The 14,973-nt window shown below is 44.4% G+C and overlaps 1 protein-coding gene across 4 annotated transcripts in view; it reads right to left on the bottom strand.

Moving 5' to 3' along the window:
• Positions 1-14,973, bottom strand: part of cacna2d4a (calcium channel, voltage-dependent, alpha 2/delta subunit 4a) — a 591,407-nt gene that overhangs the window by 411,121 nt on the left and 165,313 nt on the right. For all 4 annotated transcript variants that reach the window (XM_038781413.1, XM_038781415.1, XM_038781414.1 and 1 more), the window contains one exon: positions 5,166-5,299. In XM_038781413.1, coding sequence (XP_038637341.1) covers positions 5,166-5,299 — 134 coding nt within the window. The remainder of the gene's footprint in view (positions 1-5,165; positions 5,300-14,973) is intronic.

Raw genomic sequence — 14,973 nt, 5'->3', positions numbered from 1 at the left:
GTGGCCTTGGGGCCACATGCAGTCCATCTGGGTTCTGAGTGTGGCCCATGAGACATTTTGTTGACCGTTGCCCATGCACAGGGTTGCCATATTCTGCTGATTTCCGCCTGTGTAGGTTTTTTCCTACTGGTATGACTGAAATGATATACATGTAAAGCAAGGGCAAGTGAAGTCAGGTATATGCTGATTGTCTACAATATTGTCTGTGAGAGCCATGCACTCCCTCGGCGTCCAAAGTTTAAATATTTATTTTGCTTTTGCCAGTTGAAGATGATGATTGATCTATTAATATATGAATGAATAAGCATTTTCTCTAACTCAATTTGAAGTCTTAGCCAGGTTCCGGTTCATCTATGGTGAGCAGGGAGGTCCATACAGGAGCAGCAGCTGTCTGCATCTGGGGGCTCCTCTCCCAGTTGCTCCTGATAGTGACAATTTCTCTGCCCTTTTTCCAGTGACATTGGTATCTCAGGAAGCCACATCAACAAAAGAGGCTCCTGTCACTGCGCAGGAGTCCTCCAACTCCTGGGCCCTCACAGCCTCAGGTGACCGGAGAATGTCCGCCACAGCCAAGCGTGACAGTCACTTTTAAGGCGACAGGCACTGAGCCCCCCGCCCCCAATATAATTTGAAGCAATCTTCCCACCAATCATGGTGCATATTGAAGTGACTGCTGCTTTTGAAAGGTGAAGCCTTCTACTTTGAGCCTCTATCATGTCCAAACAGTTGGACAGTTGGCAGTATATTCTGCCAGTAGGGTATTGGCTCCTCCAGGGACAATCTTGCCCATGGTCCCCTCACTTGCCTTCAGCGTCTCTCGAATGTTCTTAATGCCAGGTGTTACCGCTGTCCCTGACCAGCTTGCCCCCTCTCCATCCTTCTCCTGTCCTCCTCAGAGGAGGAGCATCCAACTGAATGGAAAATCTTTATGATTCAATTAGGGATTGTGTGCAGCAGCCAAGCTTTAAAACAACTGCACTGACAGAGGCATCTTCAAGCTTTGAGCCTATGGGGGCAGCACGGTGTCACAGTGGGTTAGTCCTGCTGCCTCACGGCACCGAGGTTCCAGGTTCGATCCTGGTTCTGGGTCACTGTCCATGTGGAGTTTGCACATTCTCCCCGTGTTTGCGTGGGTTTCGCCCCCACAAGCCAAAGATGTGCAGGCTAGGTGGGTCGGCCACGCTAAATTGCCCCTTAATTGGAAAAAATGGGTACTCAAAATTTATTTTTAAAATTTTGAAATACAAAAAAAGCTTTGAGCCTATGAATAATAACAATATAAGTGGTAGAGGATCACCAAGTTGCAAGGAAAATATTCTACCATATAGCCTGCTACAACCTTAACAGTAACTTCCTTACTTCTTGCCCTACTATGTTGAATGCTTATGTCCCATCCTTGCTCATAATAAAACTGCCTGTCATTATTTGCTGCAGTCTGTGCAGCCCATGTGTCAGGAAGCACGCAGGCTGAGCAATATTCAATTCATTTGCCCCTTTAATTATGTTAATTGGCCTTTACTGGAGGGTGAATGGGCATCTGACTTTTGAGTCTACCTGTCTCCTCTGACATCAGGAAGCTCCCCTGGCAACATTATCCCCAATTTAACAGCACGCTAGGTTGGACATCTGCCCGCTACTGTGCTGTAAAACTCTGCCATTGTTATTACGGCACAAAAACGGGCCATTTGGCTCATCAAGTCCATACCAGCTCTCTGCAGAGCAATCCATTCAATCCCATTCCCCTACTCTATTCCTATAGTTTATTTCCTTCAAATGCTATTCTTTTGACATAATTAATCATCTCCACTTCAATCACCTTCACCACACCAAATTCCAGGTCCTTACCACCTGTTATGTAAAAAAGTTATTCTTTACATCCGCTCTGTATCTCTTTCTCAAGACTTTAAATCTGTTGTAATCTTGACAGTTGTACCAAACATCCTTTGCTCCAAGGAGAACAACCCTACAAAACTCTCCAAAGAGTTTGGTTTTATCTTTTTCTAGCTGCGGAACCACAAAAGGCCTATTTTGTTTTTAAAAAGTATGCTTTCTGAGCATTACATTTTTGTACAGGCGTAGGAAACCATGCCAAACATCATGCTGGCAACTCAGATATAACTCCTCATACTAGCAGCCCTTTTCAGATTGTGTTTGTAAAGGCCTGCAGTTCCAGTGTGGAGGATGGGGTGTTTTCCAGGTTCAGCACGGTTAGAGCTAGTTACAGATAACCAACTGACAGCCCAATAGGGATCTCACTGATGTCATTTGGCCCACTCTCACTCTGATCATTATCCATAGTGAAGCAGTGTAAAACAACACAAGCAAGGTTGGACTGGGCACAGGCCTTGAAAGTGACAACATTGAACTTTCCTACCATCCCTCTCTAATGCCTAGACATGTACTAGAAAGCCTGAAGATCCAAGCTATTCATATAGCAGTAGAAATAATGCAGCTCAACTGTCTAATTCGGTTCCTTACATGCAAAAAATTCCTGGGATTGAGATGGCCTTTGGTCTGAGTGTTATGATTACAACATAATTCCGGATGAAGTAAACCATTCAGCCCCTCCGAAAGACCCCATAACCACCCTGTTAATTATTTATCATATTCATTCCAGGGTTTTCTCTTCCATTAATCTATCTGTACAGAATTGCATGTGTTGACCAGACATAGCATGCCTTCAATCTTGATGGCATTCTGCTGAAAATAATTCTGGCTTATCCATAATTGATGCTAGACAGGCAGTTTCCATCCTGTTTAAATGTTGTTCCAATTTCAAGTTGAAGGTGGTGGGGATTTTCTGCATGTTCCCTCTCTCATGTCAATAAGGGAGAACACGGAAATTCCACCCATAATATCCTTGAAACACCGTAATGCGTTTCTTTCTGATGAGAAACAATTGAAGTAATGTTGTGGTAATTTTAACAGCTCCAGGACCTTGGACACACGAAGAATCTTGAAGAGGAATAACTCCAAGTAGCTAACTATAGAAAGACTGGCAGGTTCTGCAAGCTAATCATTCCTGCACCTCCTTAGATTGAAGTTGATAAATGGTTAAGAATGAAAGCGAAAGATCGCATTAAAAGAAGGCATTGAAAATGATGTACATCGGAACTGTATAGATGTGGTAATTTAACAGAATGGAACAGAATTAGAGGGCTGAACATGACAAATAAGAATTGTGCTGAATGTAAGAAATTGACTTTTTTTGAAGTAATATAGCTGTGGCTAAGGGTTCATAAAAGCGAGGTAATCATTGATTTTGCAGGTGAAATGTCCTGCCAATAGATTTGAGAACCATTTACTTGTTACAGTTAGCTAGCTAATGGAATATTGTTTACATTTAAAGGATAACTGGTGTGTAGATGATTTATATGGAGTGTTATGTTTGGTATTAATTGAAGAGGCTATGGGATATCTTGTGGGAGAAAACAGAAGAACGCCTTATGCTTTGGGTGCAGGCGATGTAGTTAAGGGGAGGATCCAGTTCTGGCTGAAAATTTAGTTTTCCCTATGATTTTAATCTGAATAAATAACAATAAATAATTGTCACAAGTAGGCTTCAATGAAGTTACTGTGAAAAGCCCCTAGTCGCCACATTCCAGCGCATGTTCGGGGAGGTCGGTACAGGAATTGAACCCACGCTGCTGGCATTGTTCTGCATTGCAAGCCACTATGCTAAACCAGCCCCTGAACAAGGGTGTTTCAGTTTTGGTCCTGAAAGGTTTTCTCTCCAAAGATCTAAACAGAGAAAAGCAAGTAAACTTTACAACTGCTTGTTAGCTTTATTCAGGAGTGCTTTTTGAACTGTATTGATTTGCTCAATTGGAATATAGTAGCAGGTTTAGGAAGTAAGTTAAAGTTTTTTATTTTACTTAAGAACTACTGTGACTTAACTATAAAGCTTTTCTTTGTTGTTAATGTGGTTAATTGTGTGTTTAAATTAAAGTTTGTTTGAACATAAAATATACATCAGCATTACCACTCCTGTGGGGCAGTAACCATTCCTCACAGATTTACAAATGGCAAATAGCCGGGTTCTTGTCCGGGATCCTAAATGAATGCGCAAGGTAAGGCAGCAATTGTCTTCCTTTTGCATCATTTCCATGTACACCTCAAGTTAATATTTTAGTTTCTAGAGTGTGGTGACCTGATTTAATCAACTGTACATGAAAATGATGAAAGAATAAATGGATTTAAAGTAGAATCTGGACCACAACCAGGTTAGATTTCAACATTGCAATGGTTAGCACCCATTTCATTGATATTCAACATTATTCTGTAGCTTCTCTCTCAACTTAGCGATATTTCATCTAGTTAAAAGCTCAAAATAATTTGATACTATATGAAGAGAAGTTCTATCTTTTAGCAGGTTGATTATGCAATGCAGTAGGCAATGGAAATCAGGATAATATTACACTACAAGCTGAAGATGATAGATTGGTTGAATCAGGATGAAAGTATTTTACAGGCAAATAAGGTGTGGTAGTCAGTATGAGGGGTATTACGGTGCCTAGGTTGGAGGTACCCGATGCTGTAAGATCATTGGTGTTGGAAGTACCTGATACTGTAAGATCATTGGTGAAGCCTGCCTGCTGGTTCCGCCCAGTAAGGCGGAGTATAAGAGTCTGTGTTTCCCTAGCTGCTGCATTCTGTACCTGCGCTGCTGAGGGAAACATCTACTTCAATAAAGCCTTCAATTGTCCTATAATCTCGCTTCAGGAGTTATTGATCGTGCATCATAAGGGTACCATGATGATGATAAAGTATTAGTGGCTGAAGATAGCAGAATGATTTGAGGACTTCACTTCTGCATGTATTCTTCTGATCAAGCTGAGTTTCTTGTAGCAGTAGAAAGCAGTCCCTGAAACATCCACCTACAGTAGTTAACATGTACTGTAGGTTCCTTTGAATCCACATATGAAGTAATATTCTATTGCAGACAACATATATTACAATTACAAGTGCAATTTGTGATCTTATAACAGATGCTGGACGTAGTCTAGTTTTGCAAACTTCAATTTTGAGAGAAGAAATAAATGAAAATCCTTTAAGCTTCTCTGGAGAAGTAGATGTAAAGAGTTACACTCGCAGATGTTCACATACATCTGATTTTATGATTACACAGAAGAACTTCCAGAGCTTTAGTTTAACAGCAAACTTACTGCATTGTCCATGTATGCTTCTGTCCATATAATGTCATGATCATGATTAATGACCATTGGACGGCTGAGAACGTGAAGGTATTCCATGACATTCTCCTGAACATCAGCCAATGTCGAGATATGAGTGTAATACCCTGCAATTGAATAACATATTTCTATCGTCATTTTAATAACGAGATAAGAAGATAAAATAGACAAAACAAAAACAGTGATTTGTTCTGGCTGTGGAAGTTAATGCTTTGTTGTGGCTTGTCATTGTCTAACATTTTTAATGAAGTGCCTGAATATCTGCACTGCAAGGTTTATGAAAAGCTATCATAACAATTAATCTATCAATAACCGAAGGGGGGGGGGGGGGGGGGGGGGGGGGGGAGTGAGTAGGGAAACCATTACTGCAAGGTAGAAGGACTGCAACAATTTGAAGTGGTAGTTGTCCGATATGTCTCCGCATGTTAACTTGCTACTTTTCCTGAAGTTTCACAAAGGGCAGCAGCAGCAGTGTTTACTGGTGATCAAAGATAGAATCATAAGGTGAAATCTTGTGGAGCTGGTGGGAGCTGTCAGTTGGAGAGCTAGCAAAGGCACTACATTTTCTCTTTTAAGGAAGGCCCACTACATCTATTCCACTCAGGCACTTGACAGGCCAGAAGTGGCTCCGGTATCAAGGACCTCATGGGCTGAAGACCCACCCTCTGAAAGTTGCCAACCAACCAGAGGCCAACAGCTCTATTGAACAGCAATACTATTAGTGAAGTGGTGACTGCGGCTCGTACAATAGCCACCCAAGGCCAGCCGTAAGTAATGGCAGGACTTGCAAGATGGAGGTTGTGGAGGATAGGATTAGCAGCAAAAGCAAAGGGGGTGGCTGTCAATGGGTCTCCCTGACTGATACTGGGTCCTTCAATGAGGTAGCGAATACCTTTGAATGAGGAATTCTCGCTCGGAGCTCACAAGCAACACCACATGAATCCCCTATTAACCTTTGGGTTAATATAAGCAGACAACAGCAGCAGATTGAGGACTTTAAGTAGATGTTAATTGCCCACTTAAGAGCTTCAATTGGCAGTATGGTAAGAAAGCTGACAGCAGATGTTCCTGCCATGGACTTAAGTCAGAGTGCAGGTAGGAAGATGACAGGGTCCTCACCTGCCACCCGCCCGTCTGAATAAATGCTCAATCACCACAGGGGAGAGTTCAAGATTCTGCCTGTTGTGCCCCAATCTCACAAAATGGAGTCATAGATGCCAGTCTTCAGCCAACTCGATTCACTCCACATGATATCACAAAATGGTTGAAGGTACTTGATACTGAAAATGCTATGGACCTTGACCACATTCCGGCAATAGCACTGAAGACTTGTGCTTAGGTGCACCTTAGCCGAGCTGTTCCAGTACAGCTACAGCACTGCCATATACCCAGCAATATAGAAAATTGTCCAAGGTATGTCCTGTCCAAAAATAGCAGGACAAATTCAACTCGATCCCAACAGTCTACTCTCAATCATCAGCTAAATGAAGAAAGGCATTATCCACAGTGCTATAAAGTAACATTTACTCAGCAATAACCTGCTCACTGAGGCTCAGCTAGGGTTTTGTCAGACCCAATCAGCTCCTGGACCCATTACAGCCCGAATCCAAACATGGAAAAAAGAGCTGAATTAAAGAAGTGAGGCGAGAGTCACTGTCCTTGACATCAAGGCAGCATTTGACAGAATGACGTCAAGCAGCCCCAGCAAAACTGGAGTCAATAGGAATTGGGACGTTGGGGGGGTTCCCCTCTGGTTGGAGTCATACCTAGCACAAAGGAAGATGGCTGTGGTTGTTGGAGATCAATCATCCCCGTCCCAGGTCATTGCTGCAGGAGTTCCCTATGGTAGTGTCCCTTGCCCAACCATCTCCAGCTGCTTCATCAAATATTTGGTCAGAATAAGGTCAGAAGGTGTTTGCAGATGATTGCACAATGTTCAGCACAATTCACGACTACTCAGATACTGAAGATGTCTGTGCTCATATGCAGCAAGACCTGGACAACATTCAGACTTGGACTGATAAGAGGGTAGTACCATCCATGCCACGCAGGTGCCACAAAATGACTAAATCCAACAAGAGAGATTCAAACACCTCTCCTTGAAATTCAAGGCATTATCATCACTGAATCCCCCACTAACAACATATGAGGGTTTCCATTGACCGGAAACTGAACTGGGCCAGTCATATAAATACAGTGGCTACTAAAGCAGGTCAGAGGCTTGTTATGTGCACCTGTTCTGCTCTTAACAGAGGCTGAGAGGTTGAACTAGAGCCATAACTTTTTAAAGTTTTAAGACGGTGCAAAAAGATCGATTCACTCCAGGAGTGATAACATCAGAAATAGGGCTTGGTTATTGTCACTGGAGCTCCTTCTCTATCAGCACTGTGGATGTGCCTACACCACTGTGGTGCAAGAAGGCAGCTCACCACCACCCTCTCAAGGGAATTTAAGATATGGACAATAAATATCTGACCTAGTACGCAATGCCACATCCCATTAAAAAAATAAACAAAAAAACAATCCAACAAAATTGACAGAAGATAATAGTAATGGAGAAATTAATTGCACGGAAGAGCGATGGATCCCAGGATCATGTGATTTCCATCCTCTTCATTTTAAAAGAAGTGAGGGTTGAACATTACAGATAATCCTAACTATAATCTTTCAACGTTCTCCCAATTTTGCAACCATCCCCTTGAACTGGAAGGTTGAAAATGTCGGCATGTTGTTTAATAAAGGTGAAAGACAGAAAAAGAAGGGGAATTACAGACCGGGTAGCTTAACATCGGTTGTCAGGAAATTGCTAGAATTCATAATTAAGGATAGGGTAACTGAATACATTGAAAATGTTCAACTGCTCAAAGAGAACCAGCATGGATTTGTAAAGGGTAGGTCAAGCCTGAGGGGCCCAAAGAGCATTGAAGTTCAGGTGCACATTTCATTAAAATTTTGGCAGTAGTTGTAGAAAATAATCAAAAAGGCTAACTGGTTCTCGACTTTATATCAAGAGGAAGAGAGTGAAAAAAGTTAGAAGTCATGCTTCAGATACACAAAGCCCTGGTTAGTTCACACCTGAAGTACTGGGCAGCACCATTCCAGAAGGATATATTGGCCTCGGAAGGAGTGCAGACTAAATTTTCTGGAATGACTACAATAGTTAATCTATGAGGAGAGATTGAACAAGCTAGTAATGAAATGAAAATCGCTTATTGTCACGAGTAGGCTTCAATGAAGTTACTATGAAAAGCCCCTAGTCGCCACATTCCGGCGCCTGTTCAGGGAGGCTGGTACGGGAATGGAACCATGCTGCTGGCCTGCCTTGGTCTGCTTTAAAAGCCAGTGATTTAGCCCTCTTGTACCGGAAATATATATTGGGCATGGATCCAGGTGCGCCGGATGAATCCTGGGAGAGCCCCAAATTGGGCACTGTACCAGGTGCCGGGCTGATCATGAGTCACCCTCATTTAAATATCTGGACGATGGATTCACCCGGCACCAGGACTCAACAGTTATGGTTACGAGACCTCATCAGAGCGCCATTTAATAATATTTCACACAAACGCAAACCAGGCGTAATGGTACCTTGGGGGGGGGGGTCTTGCAGGCCATTAGATACCCGGTGGTGGGCGGAGACAGGACATGGTGGCACCCGGACACCGTGGCATATCCAGCCCAGCACCCGGGCAATGCGACCCGAATACATTGGCAGTGCCAGCTTATCACAGTCTGAGTGCCTGGTTGGCATCACCAAGGTACCAGGCTGGCATTGCCAGGGCGCCCAGGTGCAGGTAAACACTGCCAAAGGTCGGCCTTGGGGGTAATTGCTGATTGGCGGAGGGGTTAGGGGGGATTCCAAAGAACCCCAACAAGGTTGGCGTGAGGAAGGGGGCAGACAGCGAGATAGGGGGTTGGCGAAGATTGGGGCTGCCACCCACAATGGTGCCCCGATCTGTGAACAGCCGGTTGAGCTTGCCAGCAGGAAATCTCTCTAAGTGTGACCTCGGGGGAGAAACCCCGGGGCCAAAAAAAACGGCAAAGTGCCTTTGAATGGCAGGGCGATTCTCGGCACTGCAGGCATTGAGAAGCACCCCGCTCAACCTGCCGAAAAGTGGACTTAACCTTTTGTTCACTGAATCACGCCCACTGAGAAAGTAAACTGATTCTCTCCGTTTCTAAGGAAACTAAGACCGAAACTGAGATTGGAAACCAAAACTTCTGGTGAGACTGAAACTGGCTGAAATCATACAAAAAAAGTTCAGTTGATGATGATCCCACGTTCAGTAAATAACTGATATTTTGGATTTCTTCTTTAAAAAACACATTTTCTGAATCAATCATTAATTTTAAAACCGAGATTGATAGATTTATGTTCGTCAAAGGTATTATATGATTTGGGGCAAAGGCATGTAAATGGAGATAGGTCACACATCAGCCATGACTTCATTGAATGGCAGAACAGTTTCAAGGAGTTAAATGGCATGCTCCTGTTCCTATGTTCCTATGGCTGTTGCAGAAAATTGGACTGTGATTTAAACAACACACCAATTAGTCAACTGATTTTCATACCTCCTCTGAAGGACAGAGATTTCTTTCTTCTTGCTCAATTTAAAGCAGTTATTCACCACATAGGGAATACAGAACATAAATTCACATCCACTACATCATTCTGTTTAAAGGTGCTGTGCAATTCTATGAGATAAATTACATCAGTATTAGCAACAATCTCCTCTACGGTCAGCGACTTAAGCCACTGGTCCGTTACACACGCAGGGCGTGGTGACCCAGAAGTCGGGTGCACAGTCAGGCGCCCTGGAAACGCACGGCATTTAAACTCCCGGCCGGTTTTCTTTTCTTTGCTTAAAGCTCTGCACTGCGCTGGATCTGCTCAATGAAAAATGCAGGGACAGTGCTAACTTGGACCACTTCCCAATGTTACGTGTGTTTTTACCACCTTTTTATTTGCACTTTTATTTTTGGCTCTAGGAGACATCAGGAGATTGTTTTGGTAGGTTAATGTTTTACATTGTTAGTGTTTAGCATTTATAAATATGTTCAAAATCCAAATAAAGTGAAAGGAAGATATATATTTTTTAACTTTGGTTTGTCATGAGACCGTTAATTCCATTAAAAGGATACTTAACTGTATAAAGTGAGTCTGGAGTCACAGAAAGTAAAAAAAAGATTTTTTCAAACTTCGGTTTGTCATGAGGATGTTAATTCTATTAAAGAAACTATAATGGATAGAATGCGGTGATCACTCGCTAATGAGTCTGATTGTCCACTTAAGATACTATGTGTTAATGGTCACGGGTGTTATGGGTCATTGTGTGACTGTTGAGCCCGATCCTAGAGCCGCATCATCTATCACTCATAGGGTAGCACGGTGGCGCAGTGGTTAGCATTGCTGCCTCACGGCGCCGAGGTCCCAGGTTTGATCCTGGCTCTGGATCACTGTCCATGGGGAGTTTGCACATTCTCCCCGTGTTTGCGTGGGTTTCCTCCCCACAACCCAAAGATGTGCAGGGTAGGTGGATTGGCCACACTAAATTGCCCTAAATTGGAAAAAAATGAATTGGCTCCTCTAAATTTATTTTTAACAAATCTATCACTCATTTGGCTTAAGTTTCCAAAAGGTGGGATCGGTCCTTGGACATTCGGTCATGGGTATTCCTTTCTCAGGCTCCTCCTCCGCACCTCCTCTTGCCTTCGGGTGTTCGCGAAGAATTGTGACCCTCAATCAAGAGGTTCTTCCAAGTAGATCTCTTCTGAACATAGGTCTCTCAAGCATTGACGTCTATGTTCCATTTCTTGAAATAAACTTTCAAGGTGTCTTTGAAGAGATCCCTTTGTCCTCCTCTTGTTTGGGATCCTTTCTTGAGTTGGATGGAGAAGATTATCTTTGGCAGTCAAGACTCTGACATCCGAAGCACATGGATGGCTCTGCGAAGTTGATTTCGGATGGTCATGGCCTCGATATGGTGCTATTGACTCTTTCAAGGACACTAATGTTAACACGCCAGTCCTCCCAGCAGATTCAGAGCTGAAGTACATTTGGATTTTGCAATGTATTTTAAGCTGTGTTGATTAACAGTCTCCCTGACCTAATGCTCATCCCTACAAACCTCAGTGATTACTTCAAAGTTTAATGCCTTAATTGACATATGCAAGCCTCTTGTCAGCAAATTTGAACTATCTCTCTGACAGGTATCAATTACACATCCCTAAGAGTGTACTGCCAAAGGACATCCCAAAGTGATGTTAGAGGAGATTTGTGCCAGGACACTGTGCTTCAACAGCTGCTGCTTTCGGGCTTTGAGCTTGTAACATTAACAATGTCAAAACCCCTTACACCTCTCTTAACAAATAGACACAGCCGTTGTGTTCATGCGGGGAAATATATTTTATTCTCCATTGTTTTAAAGTGAGAATATTCAAGAAATTTGTAAAAGTTGAGGTAGTTTAATGCCATTGTTCAGCTGATAAAGTTAAATGTCAACTGCTTTCAAAGTTTTCTATTTATAAATTTTGTTTTGTTAACAATTGTTTTACATTAAACTTTACAAGCTTGTACAAAGTCTTACTGGAACATCAAAACACAACGGGCGTGATTCTCACTGGCGTGATTCTCCGTTTTGCCAGCGCCCAGGGCTTTCCCGACAGCATGTGGCTGCCCCACAATATGAAATCCAACTGTGCGGCCGGCGTAACGGAGAATCCTGTTGGCGTGTTAAGGCTGAAAAGTGGCGTGGCGGGGCGGAGAATCCAGCCCAACATTTTATAATGAGATTATTATAAATGAATAATATAATTGAAGTAAACTAGGCAGAAACATAATAACATGGGTAACAAGGTAGCCCACTGATTAGCACTGTTGTCTCACAACACCAGGGACTCCTGTTCAATTGGGTCCTTGGGCGAATGTATGGTTTTTGCACATTTTCCATGTGTCTGCATGGATTTCCCAGAATTCCTACAGTGCAGGAGGCCATTTGCCCCATCGAGTCAGCCCCCCCCCTACCGTGAAAGAGTACCCTACCTAGGCCCACACCCCTGGCCTATCCCCAGAACCTGTTCATCCCTGGACACTAAGGGACAACTTAGTATGGACAATCCACCTACTCTGAACATAGAACATAGAACAGTACAGCACAGAACAGGCCCTTCGGCCCTCAATGTTGTGCCGAGCCATGATCACCCTACTCAAACCCACGTATCCACCCTATACCCGTAACCCAACAACCCCCCCTTAACCTTACTTTTATTAGGACACTACGGGCAATTTAGCATGGCCAATCCACCTAACCCGCACATCTTTGGACTGTGGGAGGAAACCGGAGCACCCGGAGGAAACCCACGCACACAGGGGGAGGATGTGCAGACTCCACACAGACAGTGACCCAGCCGGGAATCGAACCTGGGACCCTGGAGCTGTGAAGCATTTATGCTAACCACCATGCTACCCTGCTGCCCCAACATATTTGGACTGTTCGAGCAAACCAGAACACCTAGAGGAAACCCACGCAGACACTGGGAAAACTACAAAGTCCACACAGATCGGAATTGAACCTGGTGTGGTGATTGCAGATCTGAGTAGATGCAATACAACTGAGCAAGCACTAGAGGGAGCATGGGAGAGCTATAAATACACAGGGACAGGAAGTGAGGACACACTTCACGGAAGGTAGAACTGGTAGCAGGACACAGGACAGGCAGGCAGGCAGCATTTGAGGTAGCCGTAAGTTAAGCTCTGAAGACAGAACAAAATCACAATAAAGCATCTTCTCCAACTCTGAGACTACGAGCTTTATTAAGACACAAGGAACAACACACCTGGGTCCCTGGCGCTGTGAGGCAGCAGTGCTAATCACTATGCCACCGTGCTGCTGCGTTTCCTCCACAGCCAAAAGATGTGCAGGTTAGGGGGATTGGCCTTGCTAGATTGCCCCTCAGTTTCCCAAAGGTTAGGTAGCATAGAGGGGATAGGGGGCGGGCGTGGGCCTTGGTAGGATTTCCTTTCAGAATGTCAGTGCAGGCAGGTGGGCCAAATGGATTTCCTCTACACTGTTGTGATTCTATAAACACTAATATAAAAAACATGGGCTGTATTCTCCCAAAATGGAACTATGTCCCCACGCTGGCCTAAAAAGGGTGGAGTTTTACTCCAGAAATTCTGATAAACAAGTTGAGCTAATTCAATGCCCTGCACGGGACTAGCAGGGACCTGGATAAATCTCGCAGCTTCAGCTGTGGATATTGGCTCACGCACTTGCGGTTTGGAGTCCGCGCATGGCGGCGACCTCCAACGGCCACGCCGAGCTCCACGACGAGCTCAGACCACGGGGCCACACACAGAAAGGAGACTCCCCTCCCGATCGGCCGCGCACCCGAGTATCTAACCGCTCGGATCTAATCCCCGGGCGCCTATAAGCAAACACCTCCCCACTCCCCCCCCCCCCCCCCGGTGTCCGAACGTCCTCCCCCGACCAGGCCGACCGCGGACTGAGTCCGCAAATGCCACGACAGCATCCCGCCCAGCAATAGTTGGTTAGTTCCATGCCGTCGGCAACTCGGCCAGTCGGGAGTAGGGGATTGCTGGGCGGGCCTCTGTCAATGGGCCCCCAGCCGCGTGGCATATTCCGCGGTCACGACAATTTTCAGGTCCTGGAGAATCGCCGAACTGGCTCCGGACCTGATTACGGTGTGAAAGTGGATTTCCGATCCAGCGCCGGCCACAAATTCGACGTGGGGCTGCAAAGAATCCAACCGCATATGTTACAAGGCTGCAGGAACAGTATTGAAGTAATGACCAAATTGGGCGATACGGTAGCACAGTTGCGTCACAGCGCCAGGGACTCAGGTTCGCCTCCAGCTTGGGTCACTATCTGTGCGGATTCTGCACGTTCTCCCCGTGTCTGCGTGGGTTTCCTCCGGGCGCTCCGGTTTCCTCCCACAAGTCCCAAAAGATGTGCTTGTTAAATGAATTGGACATTCTGAATTCATCCCTCAGTGTCCCCGAACCAGCGCCGCAATGTGGCGACTAGGGGATTTTCACAGTAGCTTCATTGCAGTGTTAATGTAAGCCTACTTGTGACACCAATAAAGATTATTACAGCAAAAAGCCCTGGACGCTCTTAACATCTGATGACCATAATTTAAATTAAAATATTCAAACACTTTTAATCATGCCACACAAAAAGTTATATAATAATATAGTGCAGGTTTAAATAGTTTCACAGATTTAAAACAAATAACCAAACCAATGTTCACTTAGAAATAATCACCTTTAATCATAAATAATAAATCTAAAAATTAATTTAAAAGAATCAGTAGCAACAATGCCTGTATAGATGAAAGAGCAAAAACAACTGTTTAAAAAATGTCTATATACCTTTAAAACACCTGTTGTCTGCTGTTTAAATGCCAGTCCTCAATGGGCATTCTCAAGCTGGCCCCATCAGAATGTGGCAGGGCTGCACTCCTGCGTCGTGCTGGAGCTGTGCAGACCAGGGCAATGGAGGCCTGAGGCCGCCGCACCAGGAGGAAGATTGGACGCGATAGCCAAGCGCAGGTAAATGCGCATTGTTTCCCTTTTAAAATCGGCGGCTGTGGCTTCCGGCACTAGCCGGACGTTATGGGTCAACGTGATATACAGACAAGGAAGATCCCAGTTCGATTTCTTTCCGCAGAATTAGCTGGGCTGAGCACACGCAAAGGGTAGAACTGCAGCCTTCAGGGTCTATATGGCTTAGCACCCTATCTGGTGGTGTATTAACCACTA

This window comes from Scyliorhinus canicula, chromosome 20 (genome assembly GCF_902713615.1).
Source record: "Scyliorhinus canicula chromosome 20, sScyCan1.1, whole genome shotgun sequence".
NCBI lineage: Eukaryota > Metazoa > Chordata > Chondrichthyes > Carcharhiniformes > Scyliorhinidae > Scyliorhinus > Scyliorhinus canicula.
Note: the sequence above shows the minus strand (reverse complement) of the source record. Positions and strands in the feature narration are given on the sequence as shown.